The sequence below is a fragment of the Marmota flaviventris genome, chromosome 10 (assembly GCF_047511675.1).
Source record: "Marmota flaviventris isolate mMarFla1 chromosome 10, mMarFla1.hap1, whole genome shotgun sequence".
NCBI classification, from domain to species: domain Eukaryota; kingdom Metazoa; phylum Chordata; class Mammalia; order Rodentia; family Sciuridae; genus Marmota; species Marmota flaviventris.
Genome location: NC_092507.1, coordinates 63,920,257 through 63,946,459, shown reverse-complemented (window position 1 = coordinate 63,946,459; position 26,203 = coordinate 63,920,257). Strand labels below are relative to the sequence as shown.

General features: G+C 42.0%; 1 protein-coding gene across 1 annotated transcript in view; it reads right to left on the bottom strand.

Moving 5' to 3' along the window:
* Nucleotides 1–3,842: 3,842 nt before the first annotated feature.
* Nucleotides 3,843–26,203, bottom strand: part of LOC114092661 (alpha-N-acetylgalactosaminide alpha-2,6-sialyltransferase 5) — a 154,139-nt gene continuing 131,778 nt past the window's right edge. Inside the window, exon 3 of the mRNA XM_027935249.2 lies at nt 3,843–3,908. Coding sequence (XP_027791050.1) covers nt 3,843–3,908 — 66 coding nt within the window. The remainder of the gene's footprint in view (nt 3,909–26,203) is intronic.

Sequence of the window (26,203 nt, the reverse complement as noted above, 5' to 3'; positions counted from 1 at the left end):
TGAATTTGCCATTTGCTAATTACACTCTTCAATCACCTGGCACTTTTTGTCTTGGGACAAAAGTTCTGAACTAATCTCTTAGATACCCCCAAGGAAAAGTCTTTTGTTTATCATGGAACCAGCCTATACTGAACATATACTATGTTCCAGACACGGTGACAATGGCTAAAGATACAAATGGGGACTGAGACATGACCCCTTTTCTTAAGGGGCCAAGAAACAAATGAAGGAAGTAGACCAACTGGTCACGGAGGTTGGGCAGCATAGAGGTAGAGGAAGGCCCAGTGGGCCCCAAAGTTCTGACATGTGTCCAGGAGGATTTGAGGAAGTGGAAGGTTGAAAACTTTGGTGCCTGAGCCCTAGAGACCTAGATTCAAATCCTGGGTCTGCTACTTATCTGCTGTAAGACCTTGGTGAGCTGTTTCAGTCTTTATATAAAATAGTGATACTAATGATGCTCACCTCAGCAGATTATTTCAGACTTCAACAGAATAACACACGTGTTCATGCTAGGCACAGTGCTGATGTGAGATATGTGCACACAAAATTTCAGCCATTCATATTATTAGTAAAGAAATAGTAGTAATCAGCCAGATTAAGAAACTTAGGGGAGCGGCCTTCCCAGCTGAGGGCACAGGGAAGGTATCTGCAGTGTGATTTCCTTGACAAGATTTTCAGTGTGGTTCAAATAAATCTGTGTGAGTGGAGGAGACGTGACTACAGGAGCTTGTGGAAGCCTGATTCTGAAGGGCTAATGGGTGCTAAGCTTGGAAATGTAGACTCTATTTTTAAAGCGTTGGGGCTGGGCCACTGAGCAGTTTCAAGTGGCAAAGGTCAGATCTGTGGTGTTCCCTGGCTGCACAGTGATGTTTGAAGAGAAAAAGATCAGGATTGGAGAGAGCAGTCAGGAGGCGATGGATCTAACAAATCCAAGAAGAAAAGTTCTGGCCACTCAGATGACTTTTAGTCAGTGTTTGATTCTTCCAGGTCTTGAATATGTCCCTCATCTGCCAACATGGCCATTTATATACCTAATATATAATCTATCTATACATAATCCTAAAAGTAATTCAAGCCAGTTGGGTTGGGTGAGAAGGCCACAGCTCCAGGAGAGCTGGATAGAAAATGGCAGCTTCAGGTTTGTAGGGGTGAATACCCTACCCACCCTTAACTTGGAGATCATGCATTGCTTAGCTGTTCGCTTCTCTGAGCTGTAATCTAGGCCCTACTTCCTCTCCCACTGCCTCCCCTCCCTCACATCACCCGTGTGGCTGCTGATATCCCCTTTGAGTCACCACCACCCCACCCTGTTGGATATCTCGATGGGAGTGAGTTCAGTGCTTTGCCTCTCTATTCCTCAGCTTTCCTGAAAATAAGAAGGTGATGGTCAAACTCTTCTGCAAAGTATGTGAGAGTTATATTTAGACTGTAAAGTAGGATGATTGTATCTTAGACCAGAGGTTGCCAAGCTGCATATTTGCCAAGGGCTCTTTTGTTGAAAAGAAATCCTATGTGATTGACAGCAGGGTGCTCTCTCCAGCCCTTCCCTTCCAGGTGATACCCAACACTTCTCCATGTTTCTGACAGGACTCCAAGAATAGGGATCCTTTTGAAGAGTCCTTGCTGAAAGCATCTCATGCAGACAACTGCTGAACCTTTGCAATGGCAGCTGAGGAACAGAAACCCAGAGCCAGTGGCAGCATATGGTGCACTGACATCTTAATTTCCTTGTAAGTATCATTCCATAATCATTTCTATCCTACTGTACATGAAGTTGCAATGAACTAACTGAGTAAGGAAAATGGCAGGTTACTTGCTTTTCGTTTGTTTTCCATAATAAATGGAATATTTCCTTGAACACTCTAAAGCATTAACATTTCAACTTATTTTTGCTTTTTCTTTCCAGCACCCTGATGGCTTGGAAATGTATTACATAATTATATCTACCATATAACCGTTGACGACTCTTTGCATGTCTGTAGTGCTGTTCTCGCTGCCTTTGTTAGGCTGTTGGTTTGAAGAGGCAGTTTGCTTTTTTGTACCATCCTCCCTACTTTTTGCACATAAGTTGTTAAACAGGGAAACAATGACAGTGAATTAAGTGATGAGGAACTGGGTAAGGATCCAAGCTAACTTGCTTCGTGTTGCCATGTACCAGGCGCTGTTCCAAGACATGTATTAACTTATTTAGTCCACCCACGATTCTCAGAGGCAGTCTATTATCATCATCACATCCACTTCTATAGGTCTGGAAGCTGAGACATAGAGCCATGAGGTGCCTTGTCAAGGGCACCCTAGGTTGGCATGTGCTAAACTGGGCTTTACCCTTGCAGTCTGGCCCTGCACAGGACACCCTTGCAAGTAGGTCTCTGTGTCCAGACCATTCCCTCTTTGTGACGTGACTCTGTCATATTCACCAGCTCTGTTATTATGTTGAACTTTTGCATTAAAAATGGTAGGAGAAGAGTGGCAAAATGGTAATGGCATTGCTATGGTTTTTGAATGCATCCACCAAAACTTGGGTTGAAGTTTAATCCTTATAGTGAGGTATTAAGAAGGGAAACCAGGTGGGACCTGTAAGAGGTGATTGGTTCATGAAGGTTCTGCCCCCATGAATGGATTAATGGATTAATGGATAGAGGATTAATGGGTTATCTCGTGGGTCTGTTATGAAAGCCACTTTGTTGGTGTCTTGTGTGTGCCCCTCTCACTGTGTGTTGCCTTATGCTGCCCCAGGACTCTGCATAGCCCTATCAGCAAGAAGGCCTTTACCATATGCACCCTTTCGACCTTGTACCTCCCTGCCTCCAGAGCCCCGAGTTAAATAAAGCTTCATTGTTTATAAACAGCCAGTTTATGGTATTCAGTTAAAACAACAGAAAGCAGACTAGCATCATTAATTTCCAGGCATGATTAAATATTCTTTCTCATCCTTGTTTTAAACCTCCAAATTGTAGCCTTTGCCCAACGATCTATATGGCCTTTGAGCCATTGTTGGGTTTAAAACTCATGAAGGCATAGGCAAGCATGAATTTTAACCAGCAAGTTTAAAATATAACAGCCCCAGGTCTGACCATTTGAAGATCAGGAGTGAGGCTACGTGTAGGCTATTGGGCATTCCTGAAAATTGGGTGCTTTCTGAATTTATTGACCTGAGTACTTAAAATTACAAGTGAGTTTTTAAGTGGGCTTCCACACATCAGGCCCTGAATACTGTGAGGCTTTGCTGGCACACACGCACTGCCTGGGCACACGCCAGGAGGGAGCTCAAGGCAGCCACAGACATGTGCACATGCTGCCTTTAAAGTGATACATCAAAATAATTGTGCCTGTGCTTTTTGGCCTTAGAACTGCAAACTGAGGCTACTGATGTGGCAAGAGAAAGAGGCTCAGAGGGATATTTTAATTTTAGAAAACAGGCTTCACTGTTCAAGGAATTTCCCTCTTTAATTCATTTAAAAATACAACCTTCCTTTCAAATGAGAAGAAAACTAATATTTCTTAATGCTTGTTCATTGTTAATATTATGCCAATTATTGCATTACTTTTGGCTGATAAATATTCCGAGCATAAATGAAGCCCATGAGATGGATTAATTCTCTGGGAGTACAAACAAAAACTTTCAATATTTTATATCACATAATTAAATGCTGTTTGTTGTTTTTAGAACCAGAACTTGGGACATGCTAATTAATTGCTTCAAGAAGACAGACATGTTTCACGGTTGATATTCAGAAGCAGAATATTTATAAGCCCTGTACAACACTGATGACAAATTACACTTGCAGAATAAATCCTACCTGCAGAAGTCTGGGGGCACCATGCCATAAACATTGATCCTGTCACACAGCTCCAGAGCAATCGTCATTGTGAACCAGCCAGTGCTGAGCCAAGTATTGGAGATCTTCCTGGAAGAAACAGTGATTAAGTCTGCAATCTGGTAAAATAGTCATCAAATCCATTACCACCTTAAATTCTTTCTGGAGCAAAGCTGACCATAATCAGACAGACAGATACAGATGTTCTCCTTCTCTCCCTCCTTCCTTCCTTCCCTCCCTCCCTCCCTCTCTCTCTCCACTTGGTAAATATGCATAACTTTACCAAATTGATCTCTCTTATCAACAGCACCATACTACATGGTATAATCATAACCGATATTGGCATACTATCACAGTGGGTTCGTGACACTAAAGGATGCTCAGAAGACTTCTATATCACCAAAGAAAATGATTAATGTTTCAGTGTTTACATATGTGTTATCATAACTCAATTTCTTATAAGATGGCAAGGTATCTGTGGGACAGTTTTTTTTTTATTAACTAGATTATTTGAGTCTAAGTAGAAATTTTCCTTGTACTCCAAGCTGGCTAGATAATGAAGAATTAATTAATTTTCATTGCTGGGGATAGAATCCAGGGCCTTGTGCATGCAGGTGAGGCAAGTGCTGTACCACTGATTCCATCTCCAGTCATGACAATGAATAATTTAAATATGAGCAAACATGTGGATAGGTCTATCAATCTATTGATCAATTGATCAATCTCAAGGTCAAAGCTTGTCTTCAAGTAAACAAATTAACACCAATGTTGGGATGGAACATCTTAGTGAAAAACATACTTATTTGGGAAGGGGCTAATGACAGAGGAAAAGAACCATATTTTATGGTTCTTTTATTTAACTGCTTATATTTAACTGAGCCTTTGCTTTATTTTCTCTTAGAACACTCAAGGCCTTCTGAAAATTTTTATGGTCAGTCAAAAATTAACAAACTAAAGGAATGAATCTGTGTATTCCACATTCATTAATTTGCTGGTCACACAGCTGCATTGAGCAATATGCCAAGCCTAAGGATAACTGTAGAGACCTAACACCAAGGTCTAATTTGACCCTGTGAGATGACTTGGTCTCCCATGCTACGCTGCTATGGATATTAATTTCAATTCTTTGGGGGTTGCCACTTTTGCTTTTTTTCCCAGTGCTTATGGCATGCCTCATTAGCCAGTTTCAAACACCTTATCCCCAAGGTCAGACTGTCTGACTTTGCCCAGCCACAGCACCAGATGTGATGTGAATAACAAAGTTGCAGAAAGGCTTTTCTATTGGCGTTGTGTAGCACCCCTCCCTGAGAAGAAGGAAGACTTGTTAAGCAGTCTGCATTATTTCCATTTCAAATAAGGACCAAAAAAAATTTTAAGGAGTCCTTTGTTTCATCAAATACCTGGCAGGCATTGGTGATTCAGTTATTTCCAAATGGGGGTTTCAACTTTTTAGTTCTTAAGCCCTTTGCTTAGTTTTTTCTCCTTGCATTCCATTCCATCCCATCCTGACCCAGTAATGTTCCAGGGAGTGCATTTAAATGCTCCTAAAGATGGGAACAACACAGGCTTGAATCTTTCCTGTTTCTATCATAACCAGCTGGATGACCTGAGGCAGGCAGTTTGTTGCTGATTTCTGACCCTTGGTTTCTTATCTATAAGGCAGACACGGGAAGCTCTGTCCTCTGGGCTATTTGAGAACTAAATGAGAGAACACCCATGAAAAGTGTTCAGTGTAGTGTGTTGATACATCATGATTCCTTCCATCTCTTTTGGTTGCTAGAAGTAAATAATTCAACCATTCCTCTCAGTGCTTTTTAGTATGAAGAAAATCCTTCTAGTACTGTGCTACAGGGGTCTTATGTGGAAGCCATCATCAGTAGTCTGAGCAGCAATTATAAAATTCAGAAGCTTCCAGCCCACAGAAGAATTAACAGTCTCCCTCAATTCTCACGAGGGCTTATATTCACAAAGACTTGGAGGCTGAAGGAGATTGCATGGAGCACAACTTACTGAACTGTTAAGGGTAAGGAGAGGATGTGACTTCCCTTAAGTTAAAGCCAGTCTTTGCCTCTGTGCTGTGATAATGTCTTGGCCAGTTCTAATCTGGGTGAATAATAACTGGGAGGATGTGGAGCCCTGGAATACAATGACATTCCCTTATATCCACAGCATCTTGATCTAGGAATCACACCTATATCCCCTATGCTTTTAAAGCTACTGGAAGCATCAAAGAGGGCTTTTCCCCGGGGGGTGGAGGCTGTCCTGTAATTTTTGTTCTCTTGTGTGATGTAGTGGAGATCACAAGCCACAGCCTTCAACACAGGAGGATGTGGCTCTACAGAAAAAGGCTTCATGGGTAAAAATGGGGAGAATATAAAGTAGAGGAGTAAAGAAACTACAGTGAGAGTTCTTTAAAGTGCCACTTAAAATTCCCCAGACTTCCTAAATAATAGCCTTTTGGGATCACGTGCTATAGAAATACAACTGCTTTGTACTTTCTTTCTAAAAAGATTTCAACTCTTTTTTTTTTTTCCAACAAAGGAATATCTACTGTTTTTACACTTAATCAGCTGTAATGAAAGAATATGAAGAGCTGTCATGTGCTTATTAGGGAAAATTATCAGATATTCTTTTATATGATGAAGTAACACACTGAGCTGATAATTCTATAGTGCACACTAAATTACAATTAAAGGCCTTTCTGCTCCACCAGAATCTCATTTATAATCTCTATGGAAATATTCTTCCTGCAGTTATTTCATTTATGCTTCCTTTATCTAATTACTATAATATTGGTTCTGAATCATATTTTCCTAATGTACCCTTATTCAATTATAAAGTTATTTTCAAGTACAGTTACTTTCTAATATCAAAGAATACTACTTGGCCATCTATGTCATTTGTCATGCTTCTTAATTGCAGATTGTTCCTGAGCCATTTTTTTCCTCCACTTTTAAGTAGGGTGAGACTTCTATAAATCAAAATCTATTGAATTATCACATTTATTCAAAATATTAGCCTGAAATAAATGTCCTGATCATGAGATTTGCAAATTAGATATTCCATACTTTATGTACCTTCAATACATGCTACTATTTTATTGGGTTTCAAGAAATGCATACACAGAGGAAATATGGTTACACTCTAAATGTTTTGTGCTTCAATTTACAGAAATAGTTTTATTCTGAAAGACTATTTCTGACTTGATTCTTTTAGTTTGGAGCAGGCTGCAGGTTAAGAAAATACACATATAAAAAGATTGAGTCAACAATATGAGCTTTTTGAAAACAGTTTCCTAACCAGGTGCAGTGGTGCACATCTGTAATCCCAGTGACTCGTGAGGCTAAGGAAGGAAGGATCACGAGTTCAAAGCCAGCCTCAGCAACTTAGTGAGGCCCTAAGCAACTTAGTGAGACCCTGTCTATAAATGAAAAATGAAAAGGCTGGGGATGTGGCTCAGTGGTTAAGTGCCCCTAGAATCCAATCCCTGGTACCCCCCCCCCCATTTTTTTTTTTTATAAAAACAGTTTCCTAAAGGTAAAAAGCATAAGCTTCTAGAAGAGTCAATACAAATTTGTAAGTGTGATCCATCCAACTAGGATTGAGTGGGTCCCAGTAGATGACTGTTTGTGGAAAGGGACTCAGGAGCTTATCTGCAAAGATTTTGCTGGGATGACCAGGGAGGTAGAAGCAGTGAGCAGAAAGCTTTCACAAGTAGGATGTGTCTTGGTGTGAGATTGTGTCCTGAAGATCCTAAGTGGCAAAGGTTGGGATGGTTGTCTCCAAGTTATCTACTTAACATGATCCCTTAAGAAGATTCAGAGCCATGTATAGTTATCCTCAATGCCCATCTCTGTGGCAGAGTTTCATGAATACTTAAATTTAGCAAATAGCCATTCAACAAAAAAGAGAGAAGTGTTTTCTAATGAAGAGTTTCTACTTATTTTGAAATTTCCAACCAGTAAAATCAAGGCGTACTCACATAGTCCCCTCCTTCTTCATCTCTTATAAAATACTTTCTTGATTAAATAACTCATTCACACGAGTAGAAGTCTCTCTTATTTGTAGGTATTAAAGGGATTTACATGACTGGGTTTTGTGGCTACTTGGAATGATGGTCAGGTCTAACCACGGGGCTGCTGGGCCTTCCTAGAAGGGGGCCATGTGGTTACTAGCAGCAGTGCCTCTCCACTCTCCCCTGGACCCCAGGCCTACCCTGCCAATGCCAGCCCTCAAACCATCACAAGGCTTCCAGGATTTACAAAGGTAGCTCTTCCACACAAATAGTTTGGGGATGGTGTACTTTAATCTTTAAGATTAATAAGATTAATATGCTGACTATGCAGCCAAATAATAGATTCAGTAATTTATATTCATTATTTCACGTATCTCTGTAGTTTTAAGATAAGAAACTGATTCAACAACAGTTTTTATAAGAGTAAATCACATCACTAAATGTATATTAACCACACAAGTACATGTTTTAGAATTAAGGAATCATGGAAATTTAATCATTAGACCAGTCCAGGACTGATAGTTACTTTCACATGTAAGTTCACTGAGTCTCTAAAATATTTGATAACATGTAAAAGGTCACGTGATAAAATGTCCAAGGTCACGTGATAACACCAGACTTTCCACTGTAAGTTCGGACCACACTACACTGGAGTCCTAGGTGCCTCTCTGTCTTTTGTTCCATTTAGATCTGGCTGGTTGGTGACACATCATCTCTTGACCTTGTCTTGTGCTCCATTCCTCAGCCCTCCTGAGTGCAGCCACATGGAGGCTTTTCTCCAACCCCCTTCCTGTTCTCTCAACTGATGGGGGGAGGCTCCCCCCATCCCAGCTCCTTCCTTCCTTGGATAAATCCTGAGTGGTCAGGGTCTCAGCTTAAGTATACCTTTTTCAGAAAGATTTCCCTCAGTAATTTAAAAAATTTTCAATCTATAGTGAGAAATACATTTTATATCATGATTGAAAATACATACATATGTCCATAAAATATGTACATACGTGTATATATAAATATAAATGTTTCATTTTGTTTATTTTTCTAAAGTAGTTTTTCTTTTTGTAGTACTGGGGATTTGACCCAAGAGTTTTCTACCTTTGAGCCATACCCCACCAGCCCTTTTTATTTTTTATTTTGAGATAGGACTCTCTAAATTGTTGAGTCTGACCTTGAACTTGTCCTACTGTCTCAGCCTCCAGATTCCCTGGGATAAGAGGTATAGCCACCATGCCAGGCTCCACTGGTTTTTAGTATACTGTTTCAACTAATATATTTTCAGTTTTAATTAACATTTTAGAAAACATTGCCCTAGTCCATAGTGTGTCTCCTGCTTTACATGTTACAGCATCATTTTCTTTCCCTCACATGACCCTCAGCACACTGGCCACTGCTTGGAGAGTACCTAAGATTTTATATTCTTGGAGGGCAGGGTCTTGATTTTGAATGCATCCCCAGTGGCAGGTGTAATGCTGAGCAAGTGTAGGTACTCAATAAATATCAGTTGGCTGAGTAAAATTTTGCTTTTGAAAGGGAAAAACAAAACCATACACTTATTTTTGATAAATGTTCTTATAAGTAAAGCAAAATACAATAATGAAATATTGCATTTTTTTTTTTTACTAATATTGGTCACAGCTTTTCAGCCTTTTCCTCAAAATAGGGATTTGGCCCTAAATTATCCGTACAGTGGTCTCAATGCTTCATTTCACTATGCTTTATAAATTCAGCTTGAGCATCCCAGTCTCCAGGAGAACCCTAAGGATGAGTTCTCTCAATGACGTGAGCAGTGGGGCCCACGACACAGGCCCTTAGCAAAAACTTTGCCTCTGGTGACTCAGTCAACACTGAGATGCTCCATCCCTGCACCCTTGGCCTCCCTCCACCTGAGCCTCTGTACCTGTCTTTGCCAGTCTCCTGCTTGAACAGCTCATCGAAATGCAACATCTTATGGCGTGTGATCATGAAGGCTTTTAGCCGGGGCAACACCTGGCTCAGGAGCTGCAGGTTGTTGTACACCTGTCCCTTGCCATCTCGCCTCATGTAGCTGCTGGGGCCCCAGAAGATGAACACGGTGCCCTGGCTCACGTTGAGCAGGTCGTGGCGGTTGCGGAGGATCCTCTGGATGCTGGAATGAGCGATGACCCTCAGGCTGGTGCGATTGCCCACATCACGCCCGTAGCCACGGGTGGGGGCGTCATTCATGCGGATGACACACTCTGTCTGGTCAATCTGGGGGCCTTGTCGACTGTGCAGCAGATGCCCTGAGCTGGTCACCAGGGCACAGTCTCTGCAGTGCATTTTCAGGGGCTGGAAGCAGGGGAGAGAAGGACACTGTCAGGATGAAGGGCAAAGGACATAACCTTCAGTTGCTACCAGCAGGTTACTTTCCTGCCGCAGGGTCAGGGGGTTCCAACTCCCTTCTCTCTCCTACGCAGATTATATCCCATCTGCTGTGAATTCATGGATCCTTACGTTCTCTTCTGAACTGGTGAAAGGGAAGTTTGGACAAGAGAGAAGGAGCTGGCACACTGATCTGCTAAACATTGGCTAGAGGCTTTCCTGATGTTAAATAACCACATTGACACGTTTACCCAGTGAGGCTGCCATCATGGTAATTTTACAGAGGAGGGTAACTCAAGCTTAGAGAAGTTAAGAAATTTTCCCAAAGATGAGTAACAAAGGCAAACTCTCAAAACTAGGTTTTTCTGAATTCAAAGTTACCCCCAGGCAGAAGAGAAGACCATACTGCAAATTGCTCTGACACTGGTTTTGATGCTGTTATTGAAAAATTATGTGTTTACTAATATTCCTGGATGCGGTACAAACATATTTACTCTAAATAAACATCATATAGGAATCATATGAAGATGTCATGCAGGTTGTAGCCCCTTCAGTGCCATAATTTTGAAATGACAATTAAGATCATTAGTCTCACTTAAATGGCAGGGGAGCAGAGAGGGAAACTGAATTGGTCTGTTTTTCACAAATGAAAGGAAAGTCTAAATTCAGAGCTGCAGATCTCATCCAGGAATTGCAGAGCCTGGGTTCTTCTCTCATCTGCAGTCACCTTGTACCCTGGGAGGTCCTGGCTGCAGTGCCCACCAGCGACAACTCCAATAGCAGTGCTCAGTTCAACATCCTGAACTAGTGATTTGCTTTCTGAACACCTATGTTCTAAGAAATGAAACATTCCCCTTGTTCATCTTTAATGAGAACTATCTCTTAGTTGCTTTTAGAAGATAATGAAATTAGATCCTGAGGCCAAGGCCAATAAGTGCAAAAGAAAACAATCAAGATGCTCCGAAGGAAAGCTGCATTGTTGGTTTTCACCCAGAGTCTGCCCTTCTAACTTCTCTAGCTTTGAGAAAGACACACTAGATGCACAGGTTTGGGAAATCAGACCCAACTTAGTGCCACATATATTCAGTCTTGTATTTACTCTGGAAGTTTCCCAGAGCCATGGCTCTGACTTCAGAACCTGAATGAGAGCACCTGAGGGCAGTTGCCTTCCCTTATCGCATAAGACCCAAGAACACAGGTTCTTGGCTGTGGCAGGATGGGTCCAGCTTTTTTCTACCACCTACTAGCTGTGAAGCCTTGGTAAATCACTAATCTCCATAAACCTGTTTCTTCATCTCTAACTGAGGAAAACAGCCCACTCTACCTGGGTAGAATTAGCAAAAGTAGATACCTAGAGTGTTAGATTGAGTCATTTGATTGCCAATATTTGATCTGCAAAATTAGCAATTGCATGTGATTGAATCCAATCCTCAGCATAGGATTTGGCACAGTGATCATTCAATAAATGACAGGGGCTCTTAGAATTATCAGTTAGTGTGGAGCACATTGTAAGTACTCACTAAATCAGTGCTGAGCACTTCGGGTTTGTAATTGACACATGGGCTTGTGAAAGGGAGAGTCAACCATTGCAAATTCTCATCATTCATACAACATCCAATTGCTCTGAGATGACAGGCACTGTGCTAGGCAATCTGAATGCAAAGATAGGGAGGAGAAAATCCTTGAAAGCTTGCATTTTTGTGAGGGACGGTGGGTCAGTGAGAGTGCATTAATGTGTGACAGGGGACGAGGAGGGGGCTCTGCTGGAAGTATGAGTGATAGGGTTGTTTAGAGCACAGCAAAGCTGAGAGTATAAAGAGTCAAGTAGCTAATATTTATTGGGTGCTTTCCACATGCCAGGCTGTTCTGAGCTTTTTATACAGTATATTAATCCTTCAAGTAATTTTATAAGGTAGATATTATATTATCACTTCTACTTTACAAATGAGAATATCAAAGGATAAAAATGTAAAGAAACTTGCTCAAGATCATACAATTAGGAAATGGGAGAATTGGGATTAGAACTCAGGAAATCTGACTTAACAGCCAATGGGACTCAGCATTGTATCACTGCAGTACAGTAGAATAAATAGAGAGTCACAGGATGTTTGCTTGGCTCATTGCCTACCTTCTTTCCTCCCTCCCAGAAACCCAGTTATATGGATGCAGTAAGTGAAAAAAGTCTTCTATCCAATACCTGCACTCTTTGGAGGATCATTCACAGTAGACTTGTCCAGGTAGACCCTTAAGGCCATGATGGCAAAACATGGTTAAGGCCTGACTCGCCTCTTGAGGAAAAGCCACATTCCAGTTGCCCAGAAAGTGGCCTCTGTTCTTCTCAGGAAACTGCTGGAACATGGAGTCCTGAATCCCTTAGGTGAACTGCTGGGGTGGGGGCAATTTCAGTGGCCAAAGGATGAGGAAATACTTCACTCTCCTCTTCCTCATTTTACCTGCCATTCTGTACACGAATAATGATGAGGGAGAGTTCAGTGGTGATTTATTCAATGATAGTGTTCCTACTATGTGCCAGACACTGAACTTGGAGCTATAGATAAAATGATCAATGAGAGCGCACAATCCACGGGGAGGGTGCTCCCAGACGAACAATTACCGCACAGTGACCGCACAGTGAGCACCATAACTAATCAGGCACAAGGGGCCACGGGATCAAAGATAAGGGAACATTTGAGCCTGTCCAAAGAACCAAGTAGTGGGAGCATGACAGAAGGAATCCTGCCATGGAAATTAACACAGGAAGCAATTTTAAAAGGGAGAGAGCAGTCGATGTTGTCATAAGCCATGGTAGGACAAGACTTCAGAAGTGTTTTTGGATTTGATGACTTTGACTGAAACAGTCTCAGTTAACAGAGGTGACAGTCTGACTGTGGTTAGAAGTGAGGAGTAGAGGCTGAAACCTGTCTTTCAGGGCAGGCTAGGTTTCCTGACCATGCCACACTCTGTGATTACCAGATGCCACCAGAGCACATTGCAGCTGACCTGATCCCAGACAGCCCTTCCCCATCTGTCCTGCCCACTGGCCTGAGCTATGTATTACCAATTGCCTTGGACACTGACACTCATTCTTTGAGTTGTGCAGATGCACCAAACAATGCAGAAAGACTGAAGTCTGAATTACGCCTTAAGTGCCTTTTGGTGAGTGGTGCCAATAAAATGACAGTAGCTGTTCTAAACCTAATGTTTTACTCCCAGCAGCTGAGAAGAGCATGTACCCAAGGCAGAACAACTTCCAAAGGAGGAAATGAAATCTATTTTCTGCATTCAGAGGGAATAATGATGTCTTGGAAGCAGAATGATTAAAAATCATACAAACTGTGTGACCTTTTTCTTAGGATGTGTTCTCAGAGACAGCCATGTTCCTCCATGGCTAAGTCCCCTTAGGAGCCTTAGTGTCTTAATGGCTCGGGTGAAAATATTTATGCCATGGTGAGTCAAGATTCTTGAAGTAATGCTTACATGTTCCTTCCTTAAGTACTAGGATGCTGGGCTGACCAATCACTGAGTAGAGCATGGGAAGGTGAACCCTCGAGGCTCTGCTGTCAGCCTAGGCGATGAAGCGTCACTGAGGAGGGCACAGGAGGTAGGTGACTCCCAATGGATTCTCTGCCTAATAAGACCTTCTCTTTGGCTTCTCCCTCATAGTATTTAACCTCCCAGATCCTGTGGGACATTTTCCTTAAAGTCCCATTTGGTGAGGAACTTCATCCATTGGTAGAAAACAAAGTCACCCATATTAGGTCACTCCAATCTTGGTAATCTCTTTTCCATCCTGACTCATAAAAATCATTTTAGTAATACTGAATAGACAGAAGGTGGATAAATGAGGGAATGAAAACCAGCCTCTTATCCTCTCTGTTTTCTGAGAAAACCTGCTTCCTGAGTCATAAAATGTAGACATAATGTGATGCCCTAACAAATAGTTAGTCCATCCGCCTAGTCTTTAGTAATGATGCCATGGGGGTCGGGGGGGGGGGGGAGGAGTGGGTCATGGAAACTTCTGTCTGCAGAGGAGGCTGTGGCCAGTTGCCTCAGGCAGCCTCTCAGCCCAGGGAGCCATAATGGTCAGATCTCAGGGCACTGCCTGGAATTAATGGCTGGCTGGGAAAATGGCCCAGGACACAGTAAGGGCCATTAAGCCCAGCCAGTTATTAATCCCCAGTAAGAGCTTGATGCCAAGGTCATTAGAGCTGTTGTGAGGTGAAAAATGCCCAGAAAAACCCACGGCTCATGGAGGAGTTACCCGTTCTCCAGGCCACTGGGCCTCTGAGCTGCAGTCCAGGCCTCCACAAGCGGGTGAGTGTGCAGTAAGCAGTCTGTCCAAGGCAGGCAATGGTCCTCCAGAGGGAGTGTGGACACACAGACACAGGTACATGCACATGCAGAACTTATAATTTAATTTTTATTATCCCTTTTTACATTTTGATAATTTGTAAGCACTTGCCATCGTCCTAGAACCTATGACAGTGTCTAAAAACTTACAGCAAGGTTCATGAATGTTTTAGGATACTTTAGAATGTGTGAATGAGTCTCTCTGCCTTCGTTACCACATCTTCCTGCCTAAAATAAGACAAAACAAAACCCCAAACCGAGCACAAAAACAATTCTTCAAACTCAGGGAATAGAAAAGCATGGCAACTTTCATTACAACTAACCCCTTTGGGTTGCAGTGACAGGAGTAATCCTTTTTTGGGGAAACATACTCAGGAAATCAAGGTCTGATTTCTGCCACATCCCGAGAAGCCAAAGCAGCTGGAATTCTCTCTGTGACCCAGCTGATGCCTAAGAAGCCTTTCTTAAGAGACTAGACCAGACCAAGTCAAATTAAACTTGACACCTAAAACACTCGGTGATGTCCTTGCAAACATTTGCAGCACAGCAATATTAGACTTCACTTTATAAAATTCTGATTTATTTGGCAGAGGGAAAGGAACCTCAGCACATAATGCCCATTAGCTCAGTAATGAGACTGGTCGTGCTCTGGGAGCTGCCTGTTGGTCTGGAGCAAACATAAGATATATTGAAAGGCTTCAGGTGTTTCTAGAATCTGTGCATTTTCCAATCTGATGTTTTCCTGTAATTACTAGGCTTTTATTAGCTGTCAATCTCAGTCCAGGCTGACACCGGGTGTAAGTCATGCTGATTATTTGATGTGATTCACTAGAAAAATGTTGTTCTTCCGAGAAGCTCTTTTCCCTTTTAATGAATGACAAGCCCACCCACCTACCCATCAAGGCCAGGAAGACCTCCTCGATCCATCCGATGACGCCTGATCTGATTTCCACCCACTGACTGGCTAAGGATGGACAAGCTTCCCTGGGAAGATGGCAATACTTAGCTATGTTTAAAATATGCTCTTTGTTGTCACTGGCTTTGAATCTGCTTCTTCCACTCCCAGAGGGTAATTTTGGGCAAAGTTGCTTATTTTTCCTGAGCCACATTTTTCATCTGTAACATGAACATAGTAAAGCCAATCCCAAAGGGGAGGTTTGTTATCTCAATGGATAGTGAACCTTCCACTCAGCTGGTCAAGCCAAAATGCAAAGGTCATTTTTTTTTTTTTTTTTTTGAGAGAGAGAGAGAGAGAGAGAGAGAGAGAGAGAGAATTTTTTTAAATATTTATTTTTTAGTTTTTGGCAGACACAACATCTTTGTTTGTATGTGGTGCTGAGGATCAAACCCGGGCCACACGCATGCCAGGCGAGTGCACTACCGCTTGAGCCACATCCCCAGCCCCACAAAGGTCATTTTTGATACCTCTCTTTCTCTAGCCCTTACAACCCCTAGGTCCTACTAGAACTATTTATTCTCCTACATGCACATCCCCAGTGCTATCACCTATGGCCACCACCACCTCTACTTAGCTCTATAGCACTCTGAACTCTTCACTTTACTTTATTCTTTTCCTCTCCTCTCTGTTTCTTAGAAGCCTGGGGTCACCTTAAATATGTAAATCAGATTATGTCTCTCACCTGCTTAAATCTTCCAATGACTTATTTTTTGCACTAGGAATAAGAAACCAAACTCACAATCAAACTTGATACCACAGCCCCCATGATCTGCAGTTTCTGTCATCTACCTCCACCATCAACTTGTATAACATTCTGCCCTGATTACACTGCCATCTCCCCATCACTTGCTGTCTGATGTGCTTTACAGTGGCTGTTCCCCCCACCCAAGCCACTCTTTGATCTCTGCATGATGCTTCCTTTATACCCTTCAGGTGTTACCTCAAGCTGTCTCCCTGCCAGGAAGTCTGCCCTAACCTCTCAATCTAAACCAGACACTTTTCCCATCTTCTGTCACTTACTCACATTATGGAGGTTTTTTTGTTTTTTAAACTCATGTGTCACTATCTAAAATAATCTTAACTATTGTTTTTGTGTATCCATATATTCTCACCTTTCTCCCTTCCTGATATTTTTAACTCCACAAAAGGAGGGCATTACCGTATTCACACAATGTTGTCAGCACCTAGAACAGTGCCCACACAGAGGTGTTCAAGAAATACATTTGAACAAATAATTGAATGATAAAGTCTGTAAAGCAGTTCCTGTGGTGCCTGACATCCAAAGAATGTGAAATGCTTGTGTTCAATGTATTAAAGGATCACCATTCCGTTGGTAATCAATTCCTGATACTTTTTGACTGGGTAACTAGTTTTTATTTTCTAAAACACAGTATTTGGATTTTGTGTATATTTCATAACCACCTTCATTACTAAATGACCTTCAAAGAGAGACCCAGGAAATCCCATTAGTTTTTTAAATTTAATGCATTCTATTTTTTAAATGTGTTTTAACAGTTTTACTGGGATATAATTTGCATACCATAAACTTACCCAATTTAAACACGAATTGGGCAACCATCATCATGATCTGATTTTAGAATATTTCCATCATTCCCAAAAGAGACCTCACAGCCATTTATAGTCACTCTCCATTCCATGCCCAGCCTTAGGTGACCACTGATCTACTTTTTATCTCTACAGATGGGCCTTTAGCAACATTTCAGGTAAATAGAATTGTATGATATAAAACTGTCTCCCTTATCTGTGGTTTCATTTTCTGAAGTTCTGGTTACCCATGGTCAACTGTCGTCCAAAAATGGAAAGTTTTAGAAATAACAGTTCATAAGTATTTGCTATTCTGAGCGTCATGATGAAATCTTGTGCTGTCCTGTTTCAATTTGCTAAAGAGAGAAAACATCTCTGCCCAGGGCGTCCAGGCTGATACACACTGCCCGACCATTAGTCCCTTGGTAGTGGTCTGGGTTTTCAGCTTGTTGTGCCGTGGCAGGGTTTGTGTCCAAGTGACCCCCTCCTTAGAAGCCTCAGCTACAGTGTCTATGTCATGCCCCTCGCTTCCTGTCATCACTCAGGCATCGCAAGAAGGTAAGAACAGGACCAGAAGATATTTTGGAGGAGAAAGACCACATTTATATAACTTTCATTATAATACATTGCTATAATTGTTCTTCTTATTGTTAATTTCTTACTGTGCTTAATTTATAAATTAAATTTTATCAGAGGCCATAGGTATAGGAAGAACCATAGTATATATGGGCTCTTACTCTCCATGGTTTTGGGTATCCACTGGGTGTTTTGGAATGTATGCCCAAGAAGAAGGGTGGACAGCATTTTGTGTCCAGATCCTTTCACTTAGCATAATGATTTTGAGGTTCACATATGCTGTAGCATGCTTGATACTTGGTTTCTTTTTATAATTTGTTTCTTTTTTTTATTGCTATACTATTCCATATTATTCCATTGCATGAATATACCACATTTGTTTATCCATTCACTAATTCATAGACATTAGGGTTGTTTCTATTTTTTAGTTGTTATGAATAATGAACAGTCATATACAGATCTTCATGTAGGCATGCATTTTTATTTGTAGGAGTGGAATTTCTGGTTCATATGATAATTTTGTTTAACATTTTGAGAAATTGCTAAAGTGCTTTCCAAAGTAGTTCAACCATCTTTCATTCCCACCTACAATGTATAAGGGCTCCAGTCTCTCTCTATCCTTGTCAACATTTAATATCGTCTCTTTTTTATTACAGCCTGTCTAATGGACGAGAGGAAGGATCTCACTGTGCTTTTAATTTGCACTTTCCAAATGACAGATGATGTTGAGCATCTTTTAATGGGCTTATTTATGCCATGATTTTGAGGCTTCTAATTTCATCTACTGTGCCCCACCTTCCACCCTGAATAAGTGGCATTGAGAGTAGGTGATTCTATTAAACTTGAGTCAACATTCAGCTGACCTCTGCAGGAGTTGTGTGTGTTGAATACAATAGCCAGAGGAGGGTGAATGGTCTACATCAGAGAAAAGAAAGAGGAGCCGTTTAATCAATACCTTTAACATTGGAGAGAGAAATCCAAAGTGAAGTAAGATGAGCAGTGACTGAGATATATTTTTACACTGAAATCAAATTTTGCTAACTAAGGTTAGACAATTCATTTCACCTAGTCCTATTAAACTGAAATGTGTTTCATGGAATCACAGACCAGTATGTCCAGCAAAAAGCTCAGTGATGATCTAGGCCAGTAATTCCCATAGTGTGGTTCCCAGGCCAACAGCAACAACTAAACCCAGAAACTTGGTAGAGGTAAAAATTCCTGGACCTCACCCCAGATCTACTAAACTCCGGGGGTGGGGCCCACCAGTCTGTGTTTTAAACCCTGCAGGTGATTCTGACCGGTCCTCAGTATTGAGAACCACTGGGACAAGCTAGGACCCTCATTTATAGAGGAAGTTAAAGGTCAAGGAATTTGGGTTTCATTCAAGGTCATATGCTACAGGCGGCACCTGTTATGAACACCAGGTCTCCTCACTCCTAAAAATTATGAAAATCCACTTACTTTCATAGGCTGGCTATTTAAAGTCATGGGGTACTCACTGAAAACAAATATTGAATTAATAGTACCTTTAAACTTCAGAATGGGAGTAGATTTATGGAGATAGACAAATTAGAAGGGACTCTTCTGCTTTGACATGCTGCCCTCACTGGCAGATGCCTGCCTCTGCACCACCTGCTGTTCCTTTGGAATAAGTAGCCAGGAACAGCTAGAGAGCATCTCTAACCTTGATTGCAGGGAAGACCCAAATGCCTCTGTGCATGGCTGGGGCTGCTTTTGCCTCAAATATTTTTGCAGATGTAATGAAGATGTAAGTTAAGATGAGGTCATACAGGACTAGGGCAGGTCTTCAGTTCAGCCACTGGTGAAGGGATAAGAGGGTGGGTAATGCATCTACTAGCCAAAGAGCCATTCCCTGGCAACCATCAGAAGCTGGAAGACACCATGAAGGATTCTTTCTTGGAGCTTTCTGGGGGGATAGGGTCATGGTAACACCCTAGTTTCAGATTTGAAGTCTCCAGAACTGTGAGACAATATATTTCTGTTGTTTTAAGACACCCAGTTCAGGATAATTTGTTTAGGCAGTCCTAGGAAATTAATACTTTGCCACAATGGTGACCCTCTGCCTATCAGCCTCCCTCCAATACCCCCACTGCCAGTCCTAATCCCTCATCTTTCAGCTTTCACCTAGACAGGTCATTTCCTGCACACCTGCCACAGCAGTATTTGGAAGCATGATTGACACCATGCATCTGCCCTGCTTGGAGAATAAAATTCAAGTTCTTTACCTGGTTTGGAGTCTTGCTTGCTTCATGGCTGTCACCTCATTTCACTCCCCTGTCACCTGCTATCCTCCAGCTCCCTGACTGCCCACCTCCCTTCTCTTCCTAAGACAGAAGCAGTTCCTACTGAAGAAGTTCCTGAGAGAAGCAGTTCCTACTCTGGTCCCTGGTCTTTGTGTCCCCAGTTGTTCACATGCTTGGTCCCTTCTTAACTCTCAGGTTTCAGTTTAAAATTCATCTCCTCCAGGGGGACCTCCCTGACTGCCTCCCTCACTTAGTCTGTAACAAAGATACTTACCGTTCATAACACTGATAAAATGTTCAACTAATGTGTCAGGCACAGTTCTGAGTGCAAAATCTAAATTATCTAATCTAATCCTGAAAATAGCCCTGAGAGGTAAATTCTACTTTCATCTTTGTCTTACCAGGTGTAAAAGTAGAAGCAAAATTAATCCTCTGTCATGATCCTGTTCATGGTACTTAGCACTGTCTTCAATGATTAAATTTTCTATTTCTTCATCTTCTGTCTCCCACCATGAAAAACCTGAGTTCTGTGAAGGTAGGGATGATGTGTGGTACATGGTGCTCAGGAGAGAGAAATTTCTTGCTTCCTCAGTCTCTCACTTTCTTGGCATGCAGTCGATGACATTCCTGTGTCCCACAGGGGTGCTCTTCATGGGATGCACCAATTTCCAGAGCCAGTTTCTCTGGATGCTGGCACACTGGTTAATGGCATGCAATGACTCACTTTGACACTTTCAAATAACTTCCTGTTCAAAGGTCACTCATGTGCAATTACTTCCTCTGAGAGAAGACCAGATTTAAAGGCCCCATGTGCTCATTAAAGCAAACAATTGAGTTTTCATTAGAGTGAGGTGATATTTAATGTGGCCAGACAAGCCTGATTCTACAATACTGGCTTATTTGAACTGCATTGGAAAGGGGCCTAAGATAAACACAGCATGGCCCCAAACCTGGGAAGATAACTGAGAAAGGAAGGAGAAATATGAGAGCTTGGAGTTGCATGTGTAGGTGAATTAAATGGAGGAGGAGGTAGCTGAGATTTCAGTCGACCAAATGAGAAAAAAATTTAAGTGAACAAGACAATAAATTTATAGTGATAAAGTGGAAAGAGCACTGGCTTGGGAGTTGAGAGTTGGGCTTACGTATAAATCAGTCACTTGTTGTTGGAAAATCCCCACTCCCAGCTTTGTCATGTGTAAGATGGTCAGGGTAGACACTCACTGGCCAGTAGCTATTAGGGTTATGATGGCTTGATTCTTAAAAAGGAGCCCTACTGAAAACCTTCTGCACCCTCTCACCTCACCTGCAGTCACTCACTCACTGACCCTACCAACTCCATCTTCTGTCTCTGTTGGGTTTAACATTTCCATCCACCTGTGCATTGCTTCCTTCCTCTTTGCCCCTTCACTGCTGTGCCTCCTCTCACATCCATGTCTGTCTGTTCTCCACATGAGCCAGACTGGCTTTTCTAGAAGGCACACCTGATGAGGACATCCCTCTGCTTTGTATCTCTAAGTGACCTTCTGTTGCTTTGAGGATGAGGTTCTTTTAGTGCTTGCTAGGCCCTGATACCTTGCCAAGACCCTCTGTCCCACTTTCTCTTGGCTCTGTATATTCCAGCTACACTGACTTTGACCTTGTAGCTCTTCGTAGCTCTCAATGGTGCAATTCAGAAAGCTTTGCTATGGGGCTTTTGTATCTTCTTTTCTCCAGAATCTGAGTTTCCTCAATTATAAACTAGAACAATGATACCTACCTTTCAGAGTTATTTTGCCACTTAATTGATAAAATAATGATATTCAAAATTTTCCTCTCTGCCTTCTTTCCCCATATGCAAATTTGTAACTCCTTCATCTCTCAAAGTGTCACTTACTCTGGAAAACTTCTCCAAAATCTAAGACTAGCTTAATACTCTGTTTCTCCCTTTGTAATTATTGTGTCTATGATCACTAACTCAGTGTCTGTCTTTCCCACAAAACTGCAAGGTTTTTAGGAGCTGGGTTCATGTCTGTGGGTTTAGGTCATCATGATACTCCCAGGACCTACTATCCCCATAGATCCTCACCAAATATTTGCTGTACAAGTAACTAAATTAGCTAATACAAATGAGAGGATCACTCCAAGTCATAGCCTCTCCCATTTCCATTTTCCATTCTATATTCAACATGCATGAATATAGACCAAGAGACAAATCCGTCTGAAGTAGAATACTTAATTTAGGACCAATAGAAGACATAGTAACACCAACTAAACCCATACAATGTAACCTAAGTCTTTTTATCATCTAGGCATAAGAGGGTTTCCAAAACCAGTCATGCTGTGAGGTTCTGAAACTGAGTACCGCCAAACAGCAAATAACCAGATTGTGTCCTTGTTGACACTGTGGCTCTCAAGCTGATGGTTTGTTTACTGAACTGCCTACTTCAGGGGCTCTGAGAGTGCAGGAATGGTCATCAGCAGCCTGGGTAACAACTCAGCACCCCATCTGGAAACATATGAGTAAACAAATTCATAATTTTTCACTTTGCCAAGCTCAGTAAACACCATCTTGATGAGCTACTAGCGAGGCAGACATTAGTTAAATAAATAAAGCATGAGGCTCTGACAGGATTACTGGGAAGGCACAGGTTTCTCATTTACTGACTGTTGATGGACGTTAGCTGTGATGGACACACTGACGAGGTGCTTGGCCACCTGCTTTAATCTTGCTAAGTGTGATGTGTCCTTTGGGCTCCACAATGGCTTGCTCTGTATTAGAGAAAAATCACATTTTCTTCTTTTCCCTTTTCATTTGCTTAACATGTAGTTATTAAGTACCTACTGTTTATGTAATGGAACCTCTTAGGCAGGATGCCCAGTACACAACTGTCTTCACTCTTCTGGCTACTCCCGGACTTGGCGAGGGCTGTATAATACTATGAAACAGATTGCTGACAACAAGAGGCGGGCATCCCTGCTCCTTCAAGCAGCCTGGGAGTGATTGAAGGCAGACAGGATTGACAACGTAAGAGAATTTTGGGTTTAGAAAAGTTCCCTTTTCCTTTTAAGAAACAGGGAGATTCTCTGCTTCTTACTCCTCTTTGGGCTGCACCCATTTATATGAGAGCTTTCTGTAGATTCTGCTCAGCATAGTAGTGGATTCATAACTCCTTGGAGACTTTAGGCGCCAGACTCATGGCTTCTGCAATTCACTCCATGTGAATGTATCTTATTCCAGCTTTTCCTCTGCCTGTGCCTATATTCCAGCTCTCAGGATCCTGTGGACATTTTTTTTTCATTTCTATTGAGGATAACAATAGAAAACAGTCCCATAAATGCCCCTACCATAGAACAATGGCTACCAAATTTTGACAGAGAAATGTTCGTATTATTATTATTATCTCAGTTAGACCTTTGGTAATCCTGTGTTATCACTTTAGTTTACTCTTGAGGAAATGGGCTCAGATGAAGGTGCCCAAGGTCATAGCGTTTCTGACACCTAGGCAAATGCCATTCCTGAGAGTCTGCGTATTCTCTCCACCACAACAGGCAAAGAGAAATGAGTGGGAGAACTGGGGAGAAAAGAAGATTGGAAAACCTTAAAAGAAGATAAAGGCCAACCTGCAGAGGGGAGGAACAAGTCGGTAACAAATATGGCAGGTGAAATTAGCATGGGGAACTGTAGAAATTAGAAGCATTGAGAAGACACTGTGAGTATCAAAATTCTGAGAGGTTAGAAAGGTTAAAGAGGAAGCTTAGCAGAACAGTGCAGACTGCAGGAGGCCTTCAGCGCAAGAACAAACACCCCTCCCCCACTCCAAGGCCATTGGTATACAGCACACTGCATCCCGATAAGTGGTATTCATCATGGTGATCCCAACTCATCAAGAAAAGCTTAAATTAAGTTAAGCTTTGTTCACTTAGGTAGGAAAGTATAAAATCAATTTGGAACCTTCAAAAATAATTTAGACAAACAAGATTTGGTGCTAAAAGGGACTGTGTTTATATTATTTTAAGCCTCATTTGCTCGTAAAACTCATTCCTCGACCATGCTTCAAAATGAGGTGTTAGAGGATTTGAAAGGTTATGGCTGAAGGGAAAATAAGCATTCACTCATGTATGATAGTGATGACTGACTTTCCGGAAAATCGGGCTTCCCTTCCGTGTAGAGTCAGATGGAAGGGGCTGCTGAGCCAGGGATAAAGTTTCCAGGCCCACGACTCCAGGAAGAGCCTTGTGCCTCCCAATGGAGTTGGAGCAGAGATCACTGGAAAACTGAAGAAGTTGATACCTCCCCAACTCTCTCTCCTCCTGATGCTTCTGTTAACATAGCATAGTGGGCTGGAAGCCACATGCCCAAAGTGGCAGAGCCAGAGAGTAAAGGGGGAATAAATCTATGATCACTGCTTTGATGACTACGAGCTGTCACGTGTGTGTGTGTGTGTGTGTGTGTGTGTGTTTAAACTATGTGAACAAGAAACATGCTGTCACTTTTAAGCTCTTCTACATATTTTGGGATCTGTTTGTGACCGTGGGTGGTTTACCTATAATCATGATGTCAGGCAGCCAGGCCGTGTTCTGTTTTGTACTTACTGTAGTGAAAGGCTGAAGTGCAGACACCTGTTTTCTTTCTCAGCTCCAGTCCTGATCACATCACTCACACTCAATGAGCTTCTGTAACTCCCTTTACCTACAGAGGGAAGACTACAGTGCTAAAAGTAGCTCTCCATAGCTTATTTTTTACTGGCCCATTTCTGAATTCATGCAAACTGGAGGGCAGCAGCTTTCCTGGTCCCATCACTGAGAGCTGATCCCCCACTGTAGGACCCATGGAAAGACCAGGTTTCTGCCCAACAGAGTCCTCTGTAGTAAAGACTGCTTGGGTTCAAATCCCATGGCTTACCAACTATTGACCTTGGAGAAATTTCTCAACTTCCCTGGGTCTTGGTGTCTTCATCTATACAATAGTGGTAATGAGACGAAGCCTCATAGGCTGTGAGAGCCCCAGGAGTCAATCTGCTGTGGAGATTCTGCTTGCTCATCTGCCATCAGTGAGTCACACTGCAGTCACTTCCTCACAGTCTCAGCCATTTGTGTGCTGCTTCCTTGAGGCACACAGTCATTTTTTAACCTTTGTGTCCCCCACTGGCTCACAAAATGGCTTAAATAGAGAAGAGGTCCAATAAATGTTGGTTGAATGAATAAATGTATGAATTTCTGAAGTAGCAAGAGGTGGGTTCATCTTTCCATTCACTCAAGCTTTGATCAGAGAACTCAAAAAAAATTTTTTCTCCAGTTTGAATTCTTATTGGAAAACGATAAGACCTTATTAATATTCTGACATTTTGAAGAGGCTTTGGTCATTTTTCTGTTGTCCTAGGGAATTGTTTAACTCTTTATGGACCTGATTAACTAAGAAGTTTCCTTTTGGTTTCAAAGTGACTGAGAGTCACTCTGGCCAGGTTGAGCAGGGCTAGCCACTTTCTTCTTTTGCGCTTATTCCTCGATGTGCCTGAGGTTTTAGAGATAGGATTCGCATTGTGAGGCCACAGAAGGGTTAAATAATTTGAGGCTGCAAGGACTAAATGTCCTTTAGAGCTGACAGTGTGGAGGTGCAGGGCAGCAGAGGCCATGAAGAAGCACTGTTAAATATGGAGCCTGACAGACCGCATTCCCCACTGGCCTGGCCTGGCTCACTTTCATTTGCACTCGGGGCTGATGTGCTGTTTGGTTAAAAAATAAGACCTACAAGGGCTATCAGAACTGTAAATCAGACTTTCGTCAAACACTGGATGACATGTCTCTCTAGAATATTATTAAAATATTAAAACAATGAAACTTCCCTACACTGGAACTGATACCTGACATTAAATCCTTTCACTTCCTGATGGATTCCCCTTTGGCTGTTATGTGGGAACCTTACCATCCACACCTATAGTTCAGGCTCATTTGTGTGACTCAGGGGTCACACAAAGCCCTCCCTTTCCTTCTCCACCTCAACCAACAGTCGTTAAGTCCTGCCAGCCTTCATCTTCAGTTTCTTTCAACTCTGTTCGCTTTCTTCCCTTCCCACTGTCAAGTCCTCAGTTCAGCTCTCCACTGTGGCTTAGCTGAATTACTCCAACTCTTTAGCAGTGGTGGTTTATTTGCTAACATTCCTCACTGGGTTCCAGACAATCTGGGGATATTATCTTATCCACAGAGCTTAGCACATAATAAGTGCTCATCCATTTCAAGCTTAGGCTTCTAGCAATAAGAAGATGCCAATGAGAAAGTAGACATTCGCCCTTGCTCCCCAGGGGTGGGCTCCCTGAGATGGGGTCATCAGCCCCACATTCAAGAAAAAAGGATTCTAAAAACA